Raw genomic sequence first — 23,368 nt, 5'->3', positions numbered from 1 at the left:
ACTGATGAAAGCCTGTGCAATTGCTTTTATATCAAAGATCACTGTTAGGCTGACTATACTGTGCAAAAGTGGCACACAGATAGTTGTGCATTTTCCATCTCCAGTGGTGGTTGGTCCACTAGAGAGTGTAAGCAGAGCTAATGCAAAAGACTCAATCCTCAACTCACTTCTGTGTAACAGTGCTGGGAATTACAGCTCTTTGAAGGGAGCCGAATCTTATGGCTCCATTCCTTTCAGAGAGCCGTTTGAAAGAGGTGAGAGAGTGGTCGGACTCGCAATAGTGCCTGCACTCTATTCTCCCATGTCAACACACATATTTAAAATTCCACACTTTTAAAATTTAAAAGGAAACAGCAGAATAATGTAGAAACAATTAACGTCATTGATTTGCCAATAACTACAGAGATGTCAACAAAAGAACAACAAACTTGGTGGAGGGTTATGATGTTGCTCACCGTCGGCACTATGTTGTGGTGACATGATTCCGCCGATGTGACCTAGTATAATGGAGTTGCAGTTGAAAAATGCTGCCAGTGGTAATTCAGCATAAAGGGGAGTGGATCTAGGGCGGGCAGTGAAATTTGGGCACAACTATAAAATGAATGGCTCTCACCTACAACTCAGTTCCCATCATTTCTCACCACAGAGCCGTTCAAAAGAATCGCATTGTTTGCGAACATCACAACACTATTGTGCAAAGTGGGGTGTGTTTTTCCAGGTCTCTAAAAATGTTGCAAGTCTCCTGATACATCCATGGAATTAACGGGGCTACTATGACCAATAAACATTATGATGGATGATATCACTGGTAACTTGATTTCACACAGGAGACAATATTTGGATCCCTGGGAAGTGAGGTTGTTTGAGGTCCAAAAACACACCTGCTGTTATTGCCATAGGTGTCGCCAAAGAGAAAAAACAAGATCTTCAAGGAAGTCCTTCAAACTGAGCTTCACACAGCTGACCTGCAGACATGCAGGTTCAGGACAAAAACAAACTAGTAAATAGAATGTTTTTATTCATTTGCAGACCTTGCAGGCCTTTTCTAAAATGGCTTTATAAAATCTGATGGTAAGACAAGGTTCATGTTTTGTGTCTGTAGGTGAATCACTGGAACATTATGTTCCATAAAATGCTTCAATCATCCACAAATTTCTCAGGTCATTTTGGAATAGAAATGTGCTTTCATCAGCACAGGAATTTCTCTGCCCACATAGTTTTTTTTGAATAACACTGTTTTTCCAATGGACACATCAAAAGTCTCTCAAGGATTTAATAACTGAAAAAACCTTGTGTACATCCTTTACCAGATGCTAACACTGGAAACTGCATGTGCAGGCTGCGCGGTGGCAAATCTGTAGCAACCTGCTGGTGATCTCTGACAGATTGCTGCTTATTATTTTTCTTTAAGGTTGTTTACACAAGTTAATTTTACATTTACAGAAAGGTTTGCTTGGAAAAATGGCAGAGTTTGAATTTGAATCAGTTATACTTTTAAACTCATTATAGTACAAGAACAAAACTTAAGGTGATCGCCAAAGTAATAACAAATTATCCTAAGGGGAACATAAATGTCTGCACGAAATTTCATGGCAATCCATTCAATTGTTGGTCAGACATGTGAACCACACGGTGGCACAGCAGGAAAAGGAGGCAATCCCCAAAGTAATAGGGATTCATCCTCTGGGGACCATAATGTCTGTACAATAAGAAAAGTGTCGTGACATTGCCGTTAGAGGCTTGACTGTCCCATTTGTGAAACTAAAATTCCCTTTTTAACTTTCCAGACACCTGCAGAGCATATGGAATGCTATGATGTGTCACAATGTTGGAAAGATGAATTGCCTTCAGGGTTTACAGAGGCAAACAGAAGTGAACACAGTGTGATCTCAGAAGTTTTGAGTTCACTGACCATCTGTAATGATCGGAGGCAACCTTAATTACTACGGCTCATCTCCAGTGTAATCAAAATTCAGAGAGCAGGTTTATAATCAAGTGCAATTAATCTGCTAATATCCCCCCAGTGTTGGAATAATGGGGACTCTAACAGGGCTCGTCTGTTGTGACTGCTCCACTGCTGTTTGCTGGGTGGCTCATTCACAGCGGGAGACGCTGAATGCTTTTTGACAGGTATTTTACAGCATTCATATCACCAAAGTCAATTTGTATAAACTACTGACATCTCCCATAAGGGCTGCTCCTGCAACGCACATTTCTCCCGGCTAAACAGGTTTCCAATCCTCAGTGAAATAGTGCATGTAAATTACCCCGTCCCATTTTCTAAACAATATCGATTGTGACAGAAAGGCGCAGGATCATATACAGGAACATTTGTATATCAGCAGCACAAAACAGCTTTTAACATATGATGATGGAAAGGAAGCGACCGAGGGAGGGTGCCGAATAAAACCCAGAGTCCCTTTTTCAAGAATAAGTGGATAACAGCACCGTGTGTTTATGCTGAGAAGACACTCGGCCGTGTTTCCTTGCAGGCCATCAACCTGAGCCAACAGAGAGAGCGCAGGCCCCCCACATACAATGATTGGCTGGGGGGGTCTGTACCATTTCATTTCACAGTGTGTGATAAATGGGTAATAGGAGAGTGCACAGTGTACCTGGCAGAGTGAAGCAATGCTGAAGTCAATTTTTGTGCTTAAAATTTTTATCGCAATTAACACATTCATGTGCTAAAATACAAATACACTGACATTTTACACTGTTAATTTCTTTACTTCAATTATGCAAAGGTTACTGATTATTTTTGTAGAAGCCAGAGTCGCCGACGGGAGGCATCAGCATAAATCAGCAGTAAGGTGCACTCTAAGCTCTCCCCACATCCTTGACTGCTGCTGACTTTTGCGCATTCATAATAAATGAAATCTGTCTTTTATAATTCAACAGAAAAAGGAAACATGCCGTGATTTAGAGAAGAAAGAGCTGGTCTAGAGAATTCCATTATATGATGTGTTTTTGGTAAAAGGGGATTTACTGTATTGATAGACTACATGAAATTCCTTTTGCTGTTATTCATATTGACATTAATCAATGTTTTCCCAAGTATTTGATCAAAAACTCGCCTGTAGGACTTAAAGTGAAATCAGGTATGTATAGGAACAAAATCCAACTGATAATAATTGAGCAGACTGTTGTGGCATTGACACTACATTGCGAAGAGTTTACAGATTGTGAACTTGTAAAGAAAAACAATTAAATGGCGTTAACCTTACAGCAAAAATCACAAATTACAGAGGAAGGAGAAGCTCTGTCTTAGAGGCTTTATGAAAACATAATTTAAATTCAGACAGTGCTGGAAACATGCAGAGCCTCTCTTCATAAGGTCTGGGGAATTGGACGTGTATCTGCATTGCTTCAGGTTTTTTTCTTTTTCTTTCATTTCATATGTGTAATTTATTTCCTAACATGTAAAAGGTCTAGTCAACACCAACATAGGCAAACGATTATCGTGTGCTGCTTGTTTACATGCAGTGACACCGAACCATTTCTCTCTTAGGTAGATGAATATAGGTTTTGAATGAATTCTCTGAGCACGAGTTTGCCCACAGGGTTTACCTTAATATCTCAGAATATGCTGCTTGTAGGGAAACTGACCAAATGAAATTGCAGCTGTATAAATTGTCTAAAAGATTAAATGTGAAGAATCCAATAATGTGTTTAAATATACATGTAAATCTATACCAAACCTTTTGAAATATGAGGCATGAACTTTTCTCCCGTAGGCCAATAAACTAAGGATCAATAATTCTATAAATCCAGTCAACATGTAAGGTCAAGGCAGAGCAAATAACAGTAACACAAATGAACTGTGCGAAGGGGGTCACGGGGGGTACAGTTCACGGAATATGTCAGCTAATCCCCCAGGAACTAGAGGAGGTGAGAACACAAGCCCCCTGTGGAAAACAGCTGTCTGCACAGAATAAAGCCGCTCAACGCACAACAATTTACACCCAACTCACACTCATTTTCGATGAAGGCACAGGCACAGTGCTTTGCATCAAGAAAAGGAAGAAAAGAACATTCCATTACAAAACCAGAGAGAGAATACAGGTATCTCAGAGAGATTGTCGTCCCTTTGTGATCAAAAAAGGTTAATTTGGATGTTGTCTGCATAATAATGATCTCTGCTACTATTGTTTCATAAGGTGTGGCCAGATGGATGTATATTCATGTTAATTGTAAGGGTTACAGGGATTGAGCCCTGGAGAATCTCACACATCTCATGTTGATCTACTTGAATCGCTAATCACCAATTAAGACTGACGAGTTCCTGTCCTTTGATTTGAGCCAATAAAGCACTGTGCCTGAGAGTCCACACTCAGTTTTCCAGGATACAAATAATAATCAGGATACTATTGTGGGTGTGAATGCACTGATTACTGCCCACATGATTCGCCTCTGTTATTACATGGCCTTGATGAATACACAAATATTGGTCAATTATGGTATTCTTATCATTCTAATGTTTTCTTTCTGAATAGCAGACTGTTGCTACCGATGTGGTTCTGATCACAGCCTCTGAAAAATCACATCTATCATATCAAACTACAGAAAGAAGTTTAGTCAGCCTGTTGTCTTTGGACAAAATTGAAAGAGAAGAAAAGAAATAAGAGGAGAGAGAAACAGCCAAACCATGAGAGATTAAAAGACACAAAGAGCAGTGCGACAGACAGTGGGTGAAACGAGACCCTGCCATGAAGCGGAAAGATCCCACATCACCCTGTCGGGTTCCTTTCCGCTATAACAACCCACTCGCTGCACACTGTCTCTTACTTGATCTTGTGTGGACTGAAGTAATAGATAAATCACATAAAACACAAAAGTTATCTGATAAGACAGGGTCAGATACAAAATATTACAGCTATTTCTCCTAGTAATTCATATTCAGCTAATTATTTTCAAATTTGTTTTGAGGGAAACATTATATCGACCAAAAAACATTTTTCTATTGCCAAACTACATGCCTGGCTATTTGCAAACAGTGTTGATGTTGAACCTTTCAGTAAAACTACAACTACATATTGCATTCATTTTCTGCTGGAATAAGCTTTCTTGCCATACACACACAGCGACAACAGCAATATTTTTATTGGTTCATGTATAACCTGAAAAAAAATGCTGAAAAAAACCTATAACCAAATCAATAATATTTGCCTAATCTTGGCAAAAAATGTTTCAGAAAAAAATAAAATGTAACCGCAGACTGAAGATGAAGTCACAAACTTGGGACTCTGGTTTTACTGTCCTGCACTTTGAACTGTCACTATACAGCTAAGCAAGTTCCTTGCATGTCCAGCATTTTACATTGATGTAGTTTTATTCACTTCACAAAGCGTTGTCAGTGAACATTATCCAGTCAGAGATTAAACTGTCACCACAATGTAATTATGAAAACAGTAAATTAATATAAAACGTAATTTCTAGGGAGAGGGTTGAATATGAACGGCATCAGTGATTATTAGAACCGATGTGTGTCAATGATTGAGGGTGGGCTCATTCTGAGTTTGTGCTTAGTCAATCCAAATGTGTCCATAATAGTAAAAAATTATTTTGCTTAGCTGGGATGTATAATAAGTTACAGAACCAGACAAGAAATGAAATCCCAAGCACAGATAAATTAACAACACTGGGCCTTTTTCACACTGCATATCCTTTGACAGTACTGGAGGCACAGAGGCAGTGAGCTGAGTGTTTGCAACACCTCTGCAAACAGACATGGCAACCGAGGTGTGTCTGTCTCCGGTGATGACAGCACAGAGGAAAAAAACATGCTCGTCATGACTTATCAAAAGACGGAGAGACTGGGGTGGTTTGAGGCTTCAAAAATCAGAGCCCTTCTTCTCTACTTTGGTCATGTTTTATTTATGAAATTGAACACTTCAGGTTAGATTTTCAAGGAGCAGAATGAAACATCAAGCAACTCTACATGCTGTCAGAGTGAAAAACATGCAATTGAAAAAGTTGTCCAGTACTTTAATGGTCAGGATCCCTACAGACTGAACTGCAAACGAGACAGTGATGAAATGGGAAGACGGAATAGGAAATACCTTTAACTGTGATGCTTCCTGTGCTGCTTGCCACGCCAAACTGGTTTCTTGCCACGCAGGTGTAAAGACCTGCATCAGATTTGGTTGTATTCCATATGCGGAGATTACCGTTGTCCAGAATTGAGACCCTTGAAAAAGAAAGGCAAATCATTAATATCGCTGCAGTATCATCAGTTTATAGTGTTAGTAACAAATGCTGCTACTGTAAGACTAGGAAATTCTAACTTTGTGGCATACGGTAACATAGCAGAGAAGATCAGTGACTAACACAGCAGAGAATATTTCTCAGTGTCTCTAATTAAGTTCTGCTTCTTTGCAAATGACAGCGATGAGAAAGAGGATCGCATTTTAAGGGATGATTAATTCAGCACATGACTTCAAGATATCCAGGACAACAGTTACTTCATGCCCTTTATACAATGGCCACAAGTGCTTCAAAAAAGGTCAAAAGGCCTTAACAAAATATGACATTTTCTAAATAACAAGCCAGAATGGAAATTGTGCCCTTGAAAGCAAGGTACTGTGGGAAATCAAGGGTCGACCAACTCATCAAAGCACATTGAATTTTAATTATCTGAAATGCTCTGCTGAATCTGCAAACTGCAGGTATGTAACAGCGTCAGCCTAATTGTGAGGGCGGTAAAATGATGTGTGGCCGCTAAATTGCTCTGCTCACCTATGAAAAAAGTCAAAGCGAACAGATTGGCCGCTGCTATGTTAAAGGGAGTTTTAGAGGATAAGGCAAATTGAGGAAAAAACAACAACCTTTGGGTGGGATAAAAAAAATGAAATATTAGCAATGAAATCAATAATAAATCAAATGTTGTCAATGTTTTTAAAAAAGATATAAACATTCAGATTTTGTATTCAGCTCCCCGGAGAGTGTTGAAAGAGTCCCTGATTTGGTTTATGGTGTAATTAATTTTGGCATCCTGGAGCTTTGCTTTTATACAGCTGAATGCATCTCTTAGTTAGCCGACCTCTGAGCTCATGTCTAGGGAGATATGCACTTAGGTTCTGTAGGTTAGGCGGCATTTACTTTTTGACAGACCGAGGAGTTTTCGCACTGTTGGAATAGTAGTGGATGTGATATTATAGGGTTGCTCTCCTTCTTTGAGCTTTGGTGCCAGTGTTCTGTGTGGAAGATCCATTATCACATGTCCTTCTAAAAGGCTGTCCCCCAATACTTTTTGGTTTAATGTAACGCAGATAGATTTCTAATTGGTGTTGAAATATATTGTCTTCACAGCCTATAATTATTCCTCAACTGCTTCTGATCGATTAAAAATATCTAATAAATCACATTAACTCTAATTATATACAGTGGTGGACAAAGTTGTTCAGTCAAATTATTACTTTTGAGTTAAAGTACAGGAGTACTTGCTTTTAAAAAATACTTACATATTCAAACTACTTCTAAAAACAATCTCAAAACAGTGTTGTACTTTAACAATGCATAAGTGCAGTCAAGAATACATGGGTGTACATTCTGCTACGTTATGTTTATTTAGAAAACATTATTTACATGTTTAAACCCACATGCTACAGATTTCTTGATTTGCAGCACAAATATAATAGAAATGATAGAAACAACCAAAAAGTCCTTATGACCAGGGAAAATGTCAGCTGCCATCATTACCAGCACTAAATGAACTGAGTTCGCTTTGCGTTTGCTCTACATTCAACCATGGAGACATGCGAGGTACAGGTACGGCAACACCACTTAGACAAACCACACTCAGAACAAAAGTAGCGAGTAACGAGAACATTCATAGAAATGTAGTGGAGTAAAGTAAGAAGTTTCCCCAACAATGCAGACTGAGCTAAAACAGAGTAGAGATTCATGGACACAGAAGTCCATATGACAAAAACAACAGTTTATCAGCTTCAGTGTTCTTATTTGTAGCAGTGATGTGTTGCACTTGTGAAATGTGGTCTCTAACATGATGTTATATTGCACATTGCCCCCCAAATATTATATATTTTTATATTTCCCCCTCTTTCTCTGCCTACATTGGGTCTTTTTAATGAAGTTGATGTGATAAGAAAGTGCAGAGATCTACTTCTATAACCACGTGGTGCTGCTGAGTGAAGACTTCTGGGTTCATATCAGGCTGAGAGAAAGTGCTGAATGCAAAGTAGCCAACAATGGCCATCAGTTAGATGAGAAGCATATTGCTGTGTGGGATGGCCCACAGTTAATGGCATCAAAGCCTGAGGCCGATAAATTTGAAGAAAATGGCCCATTTAATAGCACCAGTTCTAGAACTGACCATAACCCTAAGCACAGTAAGCACAATTAAAACAACTACCATGCATTAATTACACTGCATAGCCGGCGCTCTGTGTATATACAAAAGTCATCTGAAGGAAATTGTAACTTTTGATAATTGTTCTCCTTTACACTGCGTTTTCGCCACATATGCAATGTTTTATGATTCGCCAAGTTGAGCAATAAATGAGTAAAAACAAACTGTTGTTATCTGAAATAGAACAAGCTCTGACCCAATTGAAGTTAACCAGCACAAAGCTCACAGCAATATCTCAACAAAACTAAGTACCTGCATTTGTGAATTGTGCTCTCTATATCCACAATCCCCTTTTCCTCAGGGACAAAACAGCTATCATGTGACTTGTGCATCGAGCATCTTGTAAGAGGAGCCTCAACAGAGAGCGAACAAGTGGTACTGCATGTGAGCACAATGGCTCTTATAGAGAGTTAAATCCTCAGTAGCCCTCCTGTAGAGCCAAGACTGTTCCTAGCTATTCACTGCATCGTCTACCCGTTTCAGAAGCTGTATATGAAGACTTGGGATGCACTTTTCTTTCACCAATATTACCCTCAACGGGAGCAGACCAGCTGTCGGCACAAGTTTTAATCATTTTAGTCTGAAGTTAATGGAAGACGAGGCAGATGAAGTCAAATACAGTAGAAGTTAACCGAGGCACAGCAGTAGTAAATAAGAGATGGAGGCTGGCTATTAACACGTTTAGTTGTGCTCCTGACTTCCCTCTACTCTGTCAGGGCCCAGACAACATGTCTGCATGATGTGCCCGTTATGTGAGAAGTCATTTCCCACCTCCATCCCGAGTGAAGCCAGCAAAGGGGCAGGTATCAATAATTCACAGCTGAGATGAACACAAGTGAACCTCCTTTCATCCTTGCCTCACACAGGTTTAATGGACAGAGCAATAATTCTCCTAAGAGGAGGCAATTATTTGGAACAAGGCAGGATGGCCAAATGCACTCGTGTAATCCTAAAAAACACAGGTGTGTATTTTGGATGGGATCAAGCCTCTGAGGACAGGGGCTGCACAGTGTTGATCCTCCCTGCTCTGTGACAAGATGAAAGAGACAAATAACATCAGTCACCATGCAGCTATCACAGTACTGTGAAGTGGAAATCGCAGGAAAGAGCCTTGTCCAAAGTAAAAACCTGTTTTTGTTATTTCCTTACATTCTCTTTGAGATGCTGTTAACAGATGCACGCGTTGCCTTTTTGTAAGCTTCCTCGCAATCAAAAAGGCACTTGAAAGCCTTGTTTTGATGTTTCATTCAGACATATTTTGTCTTTGATCTGTTTGATAAATTCTACATTCTGAGAGGAAACTGTCACAATCCAAATAATGAGTCACAAGAAAAGGCAAGAAATTGTGCGTTGAAAGCAGCGGCTTTGAACTGAGTGTGGGCCTGAAATGTAGAGCGAGCTTTTAATGTCAGCAGCAGGAGCGTCATGCTCAAACAGCGAAATCATGTTGCTTCCTTTCTACATAAACAGTCTAACTAGCTAATACCATGGAAAGGAGTGCGCTCACAAAAATCAACACACAAACAATATGCCTAATCACACACTACAGTGTGATTTGAGAGTTTCAAACAGGAACATTGATGAATACTTAGTCACTTCGTGAGATGCCATGGCTGATTGGTAGCATGACTGCAGGGTGGAGGCCTGTATCCGTCGTTACTTAATTAACAGGGTAAATAAAGCAGGCTTGTGAAAATAGGGGTTAAGATTCTATCAGTGGAATTACTCAGCCATGAGACCACAGGAAGAGAGATCATCATGAGCTTATGGTGATTTTACCAAATAATTAGTCTCAGCTTAGGCCTTTTACACACAAAGATTATTGCCTCACTGCACACACAGCTTGCTTAACTCACTATCGCAGCCATTTGCGACCATTTGCTTCCAAACACCAGTCGACTTGATGCAAAAAGTAAATGTGAAAAAAGTACTGCAGGGGATGTGTTGGATGCTGTGTTTGCCCACCACGTTAAGCTCCCAGATAAGGTGAGGTGTGTTCTGTGTTACTATTTCCAAGCCACACTGACCATCATCGACCTACCTGCAGGTGATGTTTCTAATCATAATTGTATCAAAACGTCAGTGTTGTTAACAGCGCTGCAGGCGAGAGGCTGTAATGCGGTGAGTGTGCGTAGAAAGGGACGAGGTCACCATATCCTCTGAGCCGGGACAAGGGGTGGGACCTAACTTCAGGTGTTGATCTATGCTCTTGACTGCTTTAAAAACCCTGAAGTGTAAAGGGGGGAAGGACTGTCTGAGATAAATTGAAAGGCTGTCTCTCCTAAGGTTCCCCACAGTGTGCTATGCTGGAGAGAAATGGCCTTGTCAGCGGCATAAATCAAGCCCAGCTGTGCAATGTAGACCCAGGACGCTAAAACCTGCCGAGCGCAATGCAACTGTGGTACAACTTCTCAGATGTCTGCTTTATGCAGCATCATGACTTACCAATGCGCAAGCTCTTTCCTGGTTAAGTTGTCAACATCAAGGTTAACTGTCAATTAGGCGCCATGGATTTTTGGATTTTGAGAGTATTTATTTTTTCCTCTGACCGTTTGGGCCTTTAACTGTGAGACAGTGATAAAAGTTCTCCTGTTCCAAAGATTGTCACGTTGTCACTTGAGCTGCACCAGAATAGCAGAGCAGAGTGAACCAAACTAAACCAATATAAAACAATATATAAAATGCCAACTATGGCATTGATTGAAAAAAAAAAACTGCTGCTTGAATAGACAGACTTGAAAAGTATTTTTGAATTATTTATTAATTATTAATTAGTATTTTGAATCATGCTTAAGTAACAATCTCAAACTTTTTTATTTAAATAATTGTCTTTTAAGTCACTATCTATCACCGAAATGAGTTAACACAATGGTTATCAACTGATGAAAGTCTCTGCATTTGCAGTATATCATATTTTTATGGACTGGGTGTCTGTGGAGACAATCGCGGAAAAAATCATAAGCGGCGCCCAGTTAGTGATGAATTTTCCATCAGCACATCAGTGGTCTGTCTGTCAGACAGTGTAGGCGGATCTAAGTGGCTGCACTCCGGTTTCTGTAAGCATTGTGAGAAAACGGTAATCTACTATGGCTGAACAAACAAGGAAAAGATTGATGACTACAGATACAACAGCAAAAATAAGTGAAAATCCAAAGAAAAAGAAACAAATTTGAAGCATAGATGAAGGCAAACAGTCTACAAACGAAAGTGAGGAAAATCAAGAGACGTCTGGTTAAATTGGGACGAGTGCTCTTATAATTACTGATTACAGCCAGGGTTACTTTAAATTAAAATTTAAAAAAACATGTCCATACATGTATACAGCCCTACTTAAGTGTATTTATTTGGACACCATCAAGTCAAACCACAGGCTAGATGGCGATCAACATGCATTCAATATCAATTCATAACTTGCATGCAAATAAACAACTCAGTGATCAGTGCTTCACCTATTTTGACATTCCACCCACTGCACTACCACAAGTGTACACAAATAAGATAAGTTTTATAGTGCTCGAATCTGAATGTGAAACGTCAGGGATGTGTTTGAAACCACAGCAGAAGAATTTATCTCCTCACACTTAAAAGAAGCACCTTGAGCTGCTCCAGAGGAGCTAAGATTCAATGCTGAAAACAAAAACTCTTCAGAGCTGCAAACTCTGCAACTGGATGTGTAGTTGTTTGCTGTTTTTCTATTTGGCCACATTAACAGTAGAGTAAGTTGCAGGCAATACTTGAAATGACTCTCTTTTTGGTTCACTGTGTATTGACAGTTGTCTCCAGGGCACCAGCTAGCTTTAAAGCTTCTTTGGCAATATTGTTGCTTTATAAAACACGGCCGGGGGACAGGTCTGCTGGGCTGCGACGCAAGTATTAATCTCTTACTCAGTGAAATGCACACTAGTGCTACTGCTCCACTGTGTATTACCATAATGTAAGCAGGGAAGTGGCAAGTTCTTCCCCTAAGCCTTTGCAGCCAGGATAAATTTTGTTTTCTTTTTTTTTTGTTTTACTTTTTTGACAGCATGAATTTTACACTGGGGGACTACATTATAATACTAACAGTCCTAGATACCATTTGAATATTGTATTTTCCATTGCAGATTTATTTCTAAATAACAACAACAGTTAAGCCTCAATTTCCATAACGCTGAGATGTATGAAATTAATTGTACAATATGTTTTGGTATTTGGTCTCATCTGACAATAAAGGGAAAATGTGTTCAGGATCACATAATGTCCCCAGGTATGAAAATGCTGTCAACTTTTTATCAGTGCCTCTAATGAAAAAATAACAAACAAAACCCTCTCTTTTTTACTCTACACACATACGCACACACGTGTCCAAGGACCAGTGCTGATGAACCTTCACAGAATAAATGTTGTGTAAAAGTATGCATTTTTTAATATGGCGGTGTCTTAATGAAGCGGGCTGATTGAGAACGTCTTAATTCCCGCCTGTGGAACACGATGTGATTGTGTTGGTAATTGCATCGCGAGGAGAGGGAGTTTATCGGCCTGGGCCACGGAGAGGTTTGTGTATGTACTTCCAGAGGATTCCTTTAATCACAAATTGCTCTCCAGGTCTATTCCCCGTCCAAAGATATTCATCTCTTCTTCTGTGCTGAGGTATCCCTCCAGGAATAAAGAGCACACACACATGTTCCACAGGAAATTGTCATAGGAACCAAGATGGATTACTCATGCTGTGCTGGCGGATTCTCACTTTGAAAAATGATATCCGCCACAGTCTTCAAGATAAAAATAATCCCAGCAAGCAGTACATGGATGCAGACGGGTAAAGAGGGTTCTGACCTAATCTCAGCAAACATCTCAAATTCACTTTATCTCTGGTCTGAGATTTCGTTTTGTCAGTCATCATCAGATTCTTTGCAGAACCATGTTTTTCCTCCCTAACCCCACCCTGCAGCAAAAGTAAAAACTGCTAATGTAGCAAATATACAGTTGGAATGATAGATGATGGAAAATTTAGAGCACTACATGATCTGAAGTCTTAATGACTTGAGGGATACACTCCGCCTGTGAGTGATGCAGTGAGATGTAGGAGGTTCGATCATAATGGCTGGAAGGTAAATTGATCTACTAATCATTTAGATGGTCCCTTAATACAACAACAAATTCAATTAATACCCTTCATTAGGACTGACAAGCAAAGGCTGATGTACAGTCTGGCCGTCATGGAAGTGTTCTTCAGCATAAATCACCACGATCAAAAGTGAAAGAGCCATCAGGGGCATGTTAAATAGTTTTAAATTCAATTTAGTTATTTTCTTCCTTGCTGTTTTTGCATGTGGAGACAGAATGGAGGTGAAGTCATACATTATAGAGTCTCAGTGGTTCAGTAACCTCAGTGGGCAAAGAGACCCATCATATTTCTGGCTAAGTTTAGAACACCGCTGACAACATGGTGGTTCTGTTGATACTTTTAGCAATTTGAAAGACCCAGTTTTTCTAAAACAATTTAATACTTTAAAAAAAAAGTGTTTAAAAGACAAATCTTGTGGCATACAAATGACAAAAAAAGATTACAGTCTTAAAAAGAACAATTAATGCTGTAGTAGGTAACATTATTAAAACTAACTTTTTGTCATATTTGCTCAAATTGTCATTTTAAACATGCAGTAGTACATGAGAGAGATAATCTGTAGAAAAAAAATGTTCTTCTGGCTCCTCCTACTGCTCCTAATGGCATTTGTAAGAATCCACCGCTCCCGAAACGCAACAACCAATCAGAGCTGAACAGTCTCTCAGGCTCCTGTCAATCACAAGCTGCGCAGCACCACTACTCTGCACATGCTCACATGGTCAAGCTCAATTTCTTCAATGTGTGCAGTATCAGCAGGTTCATGTCCACAAAGGCTTAAAAACAACCACCGGGAATGAAAAAACTGCCCATCCCTCCATTGCTAAGTACGGCTTACACGACAAAGATTATAAAACCGGAAAAGAGAAATGAGGAAAAGCAAGCTAAAAAGAAAGAGTTGGACCGAGACAGAAACGAAACGAGACTAAACATCGGAGAGGCATTTCCGAGGTGGAGAGAGCTACGGGACCTGAAAGGATTAAAAAGCGATGCTGAGTTACACACAATTCTGTCAATTCGGTCACAATTGTCATTTCTCGTTTTTACCGGTGTGTCTACCATATTGTATATCTGGCTCCTTCAGTTGCTGGGGTTACTAGCCTGCTCGCACATGACAGCCTCCTCTGCAGGGAGGGCTTTCGAGGCAGGACTGAGCGCCACGGAGAGAAAGGGGGGAGGGACCTGGAGGTTGTAATCTTTTAAATTTTAAAGCAAAATCATTTTTGCATCATTTAAAATAGCAAATTCTGTTGCTTTCCCAGCTGAAGTTAGCTAGGTAACTTAGCTGTGTAAAATTCACGAGTTGTTTCAAAACTGGTTGAATTTATATTTCTATATTTCAAGATGACCTATATAAATCAAGAACCCTGCAAGGGTCTTTTAAGTGATATTGCGCTAATTAAAGACTGAGGCTAAAGCTAACAAACCCCAAGAAGAAGTTTGCATCTTTACCAGTTGACGTAAAAGAATGAAGAAGCAGAGGTTAGATGCTTCATTGCCTGACAGAACATGTGAAAATTTAGTTTTTGACTTATTCAAATGTTGTTTTTTTCCAATACAGTGAACCTCAATCAGGGAAGGACTGGATTTAGGTTTCTACTTTCAGGTGCTATAAACCCTATACTTTTGCTCTTTAAGGTTTAAAAAGGCTCAAAGACACCAGACTCTAATTTGTGTATGAAGCATCACTCTTAAGTCCCCTTGCACACTGCTTCAGAGTGTGGAGAAGTTCAATGCTTGACAGACTTCCTGTAGTCTAGTTGCTACTGACTACAAAGTATAAACATGAAGATAATGGGCTACTTATTTATCCAATTTTAAGTTTATCTGATGATTACAGAATGTCAAACACACAGCGCACTTTTCCCTCCTTGGAGCGCCACACATCAACTAGTGATTCATAGTGATCTGCAGGGAAATGTCCTAGGCAGCAAATGGCCAAGGGTTAGACACTCAGCATGGAAAAACAAGATGCAAAAAAGTAGAGCAATAAGAAGCATCGCAGTCTTACTTGAATTAAACATAAAACCAAGCCATATTAAGTCATTCTGCTGGGAGAGTTAGCCTACAGTAGCATCCCTTTATGTTCACTTAGTTATACTTCCCCATAGGTTTTTAGGTAAACTACCCTACTGGCCATCCAAGCATCCATCCATCATGAATGATAAGGTCAAGAGTGAATTATAAAATAAATGCAGAACTTAAACTCTGCAAAACCAATCCAGACATTCAAACCAACTGATGAGATTATGTCTGCCTCCTGTGCAGTTCTTACTCTGAGAGATATTTGGATGAATAACACATTTAATCTGCTATGCTGATGTGTGTGCTAGTGGGCAACTCTGAAAAGTATCAGCTGTTATGTGCTGCAGCCAGGATCAGTTAAGCCTAAATCCTTGGTATGCTCCCATTCACAGGCGAGAGGCACCATACTCCTTCACGCTGCTTGTTTAAGCTACAGCCAGGGTGGAGAGGTGTAGGCAAAGACAAAATGAAAAGCACCAGTCAGCTGTCCGCAGCGTCCCTGTCAGGTAGTAAACCTTTCCTCTGGGCAAAGTAATGACATAAGTCTTTCTGGACATATGAGCTTTTTGTATTGTTGCCTGGCACTGCTCACTCACATTGCTAACCTCCACAGAGTCAGAGTCAGTACTACACTTCACAAGCAGATGTTCAATTACAGGCAAATGAGGAAATTAGAGCTCTGATGAGAAAAAATGTGAAGTGACATTTAAAATGTTTTTAATAAGTATAACAGCATGCAGCTGAAGAATGAGGAGACTGAAATAGCAGTCCTGGGCCACCCGTTCACACAGATCCTTTAATCACTAGCTTTATTAATACACCTGTTTCCATACAGCACTTATTAATTCCAAGTCTTCATAAAATCAAGCCCTGAGACATTTGATGAGACTCTTATTAAAATCTCCTTGAAACAGAACAAAGGCAACGTGAAAAGATAAGACGATATGAGATAAGTAAATTAATGCAAAGTTCACTGCTATGCCTCCTCCGCAGTGTTGGTGTTCTCCTGACACTGATTCTTCCTGGAGAGCGTCTGGCAGAGCAGATGGGCCTATAAATGGAGATCACTCTGTGAGACATCTCTTCATTTACGTGACAGCCATGCTTATTTGCTCTGCCAATGTAGGAGGGATGTCTAATATGCAAGAGGGACAGTGTACCAGTGGGTCACGACTGCTGATTGAATCTGGCCGATCCAGCTATAGCAAGTGTTGCTCTCTATACAGACTAATGGACTAATCTAAATCCAGGCCACATACGGAAACCCTCCTGTGACTTCTCACTTTAACTCAGTGAGCCTCTCAAAAACTTGTCACGTTAAGCTCGTACCTACAGCTCCGACATTAACAGACACCACTTAAAGCTATGAACATACCTAGCAGATGATTTCAAAACTGCTTCAGGGGTAAAATGAATCAGAGAACATCCTGTGATAGTAATTTCTCATGCTCACTGATTAATGCGCTACTCTCGCTCTTCGATTTGTGTGTCAATAGTTTGGCAAAAGTAAAAAGCAGTGTTAAAGAGAACTCAAAGTGTAAATCTCAGCTCAGGGGGTGACGAGTGATAAAAAAAGAAATGTGGGAGAGAGCAGGGGCATTAGGGCCAATTTCCCAACAGCATTTAGTTCCTCAAAGAAAATTTATTTTGAAATAACTGCTCCATTAGTGTGTCAAGCTGCTCAGATGTGGCCACTTTGAGATTTGATATTGTTTTCTTTATGACAAGGGTAATTGTAATTTGGACATGTTAAACATAGAATTTATGTACAATGAGATGTACAGCTCAGAGAGTGAAAGATATTTTATTCAATCTTTCGCTCTTCAAGGGGAATGGACAGTAAAACCTGTTTTTCAAGCCAGGTTTTAAAATAAATCCTTCTTTACACAAATTTTTCATACGAAACAAAAATGCTCTATATTGTCTTAAATTGCATAGATACAAATCAGGCTTACTGCATGTCTTGATAGAAGAGGTCATTGATTGTTAAGCTCCAAAGGAAATCTTATTTGTTACAATGAAAAAAGATGTAGAACATATTGTGATCGGGAAAAGAATTGTGCTTGATAGAACATTATACTGTGATATCTTTGGCGTAAAACTGATTTGTCACTTCCACCAACATGTTAACAATTTCAGTTGCATGGTTAGACCCCCGGAATTTACATGCAAGCATACAACCTCATTGTGTGTATGATTTCAGCACTCCCCACTCTGTTATTCTGTTAATCCGTGTCTTGATTCAAATAACAAAGCACGCTACTTAGCCCAACTAGCCAGCTTACAGTTTTCAAGCAGAGGAAAATTCTTTTCAAATATGAAATGCTGTAAATGGATGGAAGTCATTCATAAGTTGCTTCTGGTAGATTACAACTCCATGTTGGCATGTTGGTGAGGTAGATACATGTCTTGTACTAATGTTTCAAAGCTACAGATCTATTACAAAACAATTTTTACTTGAGTTTAATTTCTTAAAGCAAAAGCGTGTGCTCTCTTTTCTGGATAACAACGAAACCTTTGACCCATCATGTCCTAACAGCCTGGCCAGTGATTCCAGAAATTCCTTCCGTGTTCCAACATTTCTAGTCATAAGCCTGCTCTTTGCTGTGTTTTATGTAACCCATGGCTGTCCCAACTGATTGTCTGCATAAGCAGTGATTTACTTGCAAAGTGTGATAAAGACGCAGCTTGTTTGTTCTGACCCACCATGAATGCACGTACAGAATAAGCAGTGTTGATTTAGATGTTTTAACCCACTCAAGAGGGAGGTGTTTTCAAACAAGATAAGCATTTCAGTCTTATCATTTGACAACCAAACCGACCAATAAAAGCGATTTCTGGTTGCTGGCCAAGAGACCACAAAGATGATGGTTGCTGTGAGACTTCTTGGCAGCAACGTGCAGTTCAATCTTAAATGCATATTTTTCTTTTTTGTTTAAGTTTCTGTATGAGCTAACCCTATCTGGGAAATAGAATGAGGTAAAAGTGGTGATACTGTAAAAATATGTAACTATCTTGGTGCAGATATGAAGTTTTAATTTATGGACCAATATCAAACTGATGCAGGTTAATATCTCTGACTTTCAAATAACCTTCCCCAAGAAGAAAACAGTTTATACACACAACAGATGTGGCTTTTACATACTTTTAGATAGAATTAGTAAGACAAGCCATAATATATGAATGTAAACATTCCTGATATTTGGGAGACATTTTTCATTGCTTCCCTCTCTTTCCTGCAGCATCCTTCCTTTGTGTTTCTTTGTACATGCCGTGGGACTGAACATCCATGGCTGTTTGAAACCAGTTATCTGGGGTAAAAAAGAGCTGATAAAACTTTGAACAGATGTTACCTTGGCAACAAGCTTGCTGTACTCCCCCTGTTCAAAGATGTCACTCAAATGGTTACACTCCCAAGTGCACATTGACTGCTGCAGCTCACACTCGTGCACTATTTTACATTTTGTTTTATAAGTGTTTGTCTCGAAATCGTTGGAGGAATGTGCGAGGATGTTTGTAAAATAGAAACACTCCTTTTAGAATTATATGCTACATCACAATTAAAAACACAGTTCATGTCTGTGGGATAAATCAGAATCAGAATTTCATAAGGTGCCACATTAACCATTACACTTCCTCTAAGAATTACCAGCTTAATATCAGGCCCTACAGAGTTAGTCATTTCTTCTTCTCTTCAACAGACAGAGATCATCAGAGCAGACAGTGTCATGGACGGGCAGCAGAGACACTTGAGGGTTCTACTGATAAGCAGTTATTTCAGTCTAACAAAGTTTGACATTTAAAACCTCAAAGTTAACAGAATTTGTAGAATCCTGGAGTCCTAAATTAAGTTTCTGAATGTCACAAATGCAACAATCATTAGTTGACTGAGTCCAGAGCTCAGAGATGTTCTTCTCTGCTCTCTGCTCTGGCTCTACTCTCTTAACCACAAAGCAACTATTTACAATAAATTAAAGTATTTGGGATTTAAATAAATAAATAGACATGGTTGACGTTCAATAATTTTCTATTTCATCTGTATTGAGCACTTGCAGACGCAACAGGGCCTAACTGGCATTGGGACTGGGCAGCAGTTTGCCAGGTACATTTTGTTCTTGGAGTAGCACCCCCTCTCAGCAATTACAGTACACATAGAGCACCACATTCTGCCTACTGAGGTAGTCTGGCAACCAACAGCGTTCAAATTTTCCCCAGTCTGAATGCCCTTTTTGAGAGGTCCAAACTAAGAAATACAGTACATATAAATAGAACCATAAAAAAGAATATTATTTTTTATATAGCATTCCATCACATTGCCACACCTCATATTGTAGACGTATGACCTTTTTGAATGCACTTACCAAAAAAAATGCCATGGAACTTTTGACTGTCACTCAGGACTTAAACAGAGTGTGAAAGCTAAATATAGCAATAAAAAAGTTATTATAGGTTTATATTTTACAAAAGCATTACATATTTAAGGTTTATAATATGCTTCAAAAGAGAAAAAAATGCAACATGTTTTAACTGGCCATCTGTAGAAACACTGAAGCATCAGAGCGCCTGAAAACAACAGTGAGGGGATTTGTCCCAGCCACACCCGAAGCCTTTCAGTGCCTTCCTACAGGGTAAATACCTTCTTCAAAGGATCAACAGATCCAGCACAAATATTTGCATGACTGCCAAAGCCGATAGAGATTAATACCCAAGGTCTTAAAAGATGCTGTTTAAGGCAGTAAGGAGCAACATCTAGACATCAGCATGTCGTACAACAGCTCATATGAGGAAATTAAATTGAATGTCTGGTGTGAGCAGCTTCATTTATTCCTGCTAGTGACACTTTGAAATGGTTCAAGAAAGACGGGGACAGGTCAAGACAGGTGACGCAGAGGACAACTTCCGCTTCTCAAAGCTCTTCCTCAGTTTTGCCCTTGTCTGTATTATTCTGTAATTTATTGAGATTTTTCAAAAATATGCACCACCAAAGTAAGTCTTATTGTACAATCTAATAAAGAAAAACTTCTGCACATCAGGTCGTTGGTGGAGAGCACTTTTGCAAAAGGACAAACGTAAATAGAATCTATCCATGGCTTGGATAACACATTTTAGTACCTGGACAGCTGAGGCAACGGAGGAATTGGAGAACAATATTGTACCAAGGATAATTGTAAAGACATCTCTTGATTAGAAGCTCTCAGTTAAAGAGAAAGATGGTGCCAAACTTACCATACCACTTAAGGAGTGGCACTTAAAATTAGGTGATTTGAAAGACTGCAGAACATCCAGGAACATGATAGAGATAAAAGTCTACTGTAAGGGCTCCAACAACAAATACATGTGAGCTTGACTAAAAAAGGAAAACCAGCCGTGCTAAGCGTATGTCTGCTACCTCCCAGATGAACCAAACATCTGCTATGCACGCTTTGAGAGCAAATCCCCAGCTGATGAGGTAACAAAGGCCCACAACCAATGCCCGCCTGTAATATCCAGGGAATATGTGTGCAAATTCATGCAGTTTTGCAGCGATCTGATGGCATCTCTGGCTGAGCTCTTATGGTATGTGCATATTATCTAGCAGATGTCTTTACAGACTATATTAATCTGTCTGTGCTACAGCATGTTCTCCCCACAGGTTGCAAGACTGCCATTGTCCTTGTCCCCAAAAAGCCCCAAACCCTCTGTTTGAATGACCACTGCTCAGTATTCCCCTAAACTACCATGAAGTGCGTTGAGCGGTTGAGTGGTGTTGTTCATTGACTACAGTTTGGCCCCATCAGCTCATCAACATTTTGAGAGCCCTTGGGCTCAATCCCAAATCCTCCATCCTGACTCTAAAGATCGATGCACCCCAGGGTTTTGTGCTTAGCTCTCTCCTGTTCTCCATGTTTAAGCCTGACTGTGTGACCATCCACAGCTCAAACATAATAATTTGCTGATGACACACATGTCAGTGGCCTGATCTCTGGTGATGATAAGACTACCACAGAGGACTACAGGAAGCAGCAAGGAGAAGGACATGCCCCATCTCAATCAATGGGATTGCTCATGAAGATAATTATTATGTTCCAAAGGGTTCACATCAGTGAGGAACTGACATGGACTCAGTCAGACAACAGTTCCTCCAAAATGGACTCCAGGATAATCTGCAACTTCTACTGGTGCACAATTAAGAGTATCCTGTCTGAATGCATTGCTGCCCTTGTATGACAGTTAAACCGCCCTCAACCACTACGCTCAACAGAATGAAAACTGTACAGCCTTCATCCATAGATGACTTCAACACCCTGCGGTGTAGGAAGACGGCAAACAGGATCATTAAAGACCCCGTCCACCTCAGCCACAAACTGTTCTGCTTGCTGATGTCCAGCAGACGGTACAGCAGCATGTGGTCCCGCACCACCACACTCAGGGACAGCTTCATCCCTAAGGCCATAAGGCTTTTGAACTCTTGAGCTCACAAGCTCATTACTGTCACTGGACCTGCACCTTATAAATACTGATGTCACTTTCCCCCCCAGCTTTTAGTTCGTACCTGTTTATATTTATTTTTATACAGTCTTTACATCTTTCTTTATGATTTTGACTATGGGTCTATATGTCTATATTACTTCAATACTAACTCTTTATACCTTCATATTTGTTTTAGCATCACAGTGGATTTACTAGTGCAATGACTGTCTAATATCCTGTCCATAACCTGTCTACTAGTTTTGATTATCCATTTTTTCAGTTCTGCACAAAGGTCCACACACACACACACACACACACACACGCACGCACACACACACACACACACACACACACACACACACACACACTTATATTGTATATCTATTTGTATAATCGTTATATTTATATAATATTTTATTGTTCCTAGCATTGGGATTTTTAACTTACATATCCTATTCCAATATATTGTTTCATTTTTGTATCTTTTCATATCTTTTGTGTAAGTTCTCTTGAGTTTTCCTTTGACATATTTTTTTTAAATTGTCTGAGGGCTTTAAGAATTGTATTGCCAGCAACTGGCTCTTTGATATTGTTCTGCACATGACAATAAAGATCTTAAATCTTGGCATTTTTTTTAGGCTGCCCTCCATGGCTGACACGGCCCACTTACATACTCATCAGCAAGACCTGCTCTGCTCTGCGCTCTCAGCTGCTTTGTTCCAGCTGATGTCATCTAAACCTCGTCCCTGCAGGGTTGTCTGGGGTAGATAAGACACCCCCCCAATCCCCTCCACTGGTCTCCTGCAGAAAAAAAGAGGGCTGCTGCTATGAAGATGGATTACCCAGCTGGTGACACTAGTTCCCTTTCTGCTGAAGCCACGGTGGAGTGCTAACGCAATTAAGGCAATTAATCTTCAACAAAAGGGGTTCACAGCTACCTCTTGTGATTATGCACCTTGCAGGTGCATTACCAAACAGACCTGCTCAAACACGCACACATACATAGGCTGTATGTGTGTCAAAAGGCATATCTTTTATCTGGGTTTAATATATGCAAACAAAACATACATTTAATTAACAAGCAAGAAATACAGCACTTGTGCTTGTCACCCAGCTGATGTGGAAAATCAGGACGTTGTTTGTCCCATCATTTGCAGTTTACTCATTTGCATCAGTGGCCTGCTTTCACAAAACCCTTATGATTTTCAAAACAACCAGCAGAATAGGACTGAATACTGTAGTCCACCTACTGACGGGACAGCTATTACTGGGAGCCATTAAAAGGCAACTGTTCTAATGATTACCACAACAGATACATTTTTATTCTGTGGCATACATCACAGGGGTGAACTGTGTGTGTGTATGTCGCAGATAAGAAAAAAGGGAGATAATAGGGACGAGAGTACAAGGGAGCTTTT

General features: G+C 39.8%; 1 protein-coding gene across 1 annotated transcript in view; it reads right to left on the bottom strand.

Moving 5' to 3' along the window:
* The window catches only part of cntn4 (contactin 4), a 142,375-nt gene that overhangs the window by 14,983 nt on the left and 104,024 nt on the right, over positions 1-23,368 (bottom strand). The window contains exon 11 of the mRNA XM_069677545.1: positions 6,063-6,190. Within this exon, the coding sequence (XP_069533646.1) occupies positions 6,063-6,190 (128 nt within the window). The remainder of the gene's footprint in view (positions 1-6,062; positions 6,191-23,368) is intronic.

The sequence above is a fragment of the Semicossyphus pulcher genome, unplaced genomic scaffold (genome assembly GCF_022749685.1).
Source record: "Semicossyphus pulcher isolate SPU_LCO1_2020_fin unplaced genomic scaffold, fSemPul1.0.p SCAF_3, whole genome shotgun sequence".
Lineage (NCBI taxonomy): Eukaryota > Metazoa > Chordata > Actinopteri > Labriformes > Labridae > Semicossyphus > Semicossyphus pulcher.
Note: the sequence above shows the minus strand (reverse complement) of the source record. Positions and strands in the feature narration are given on the sequence as shown.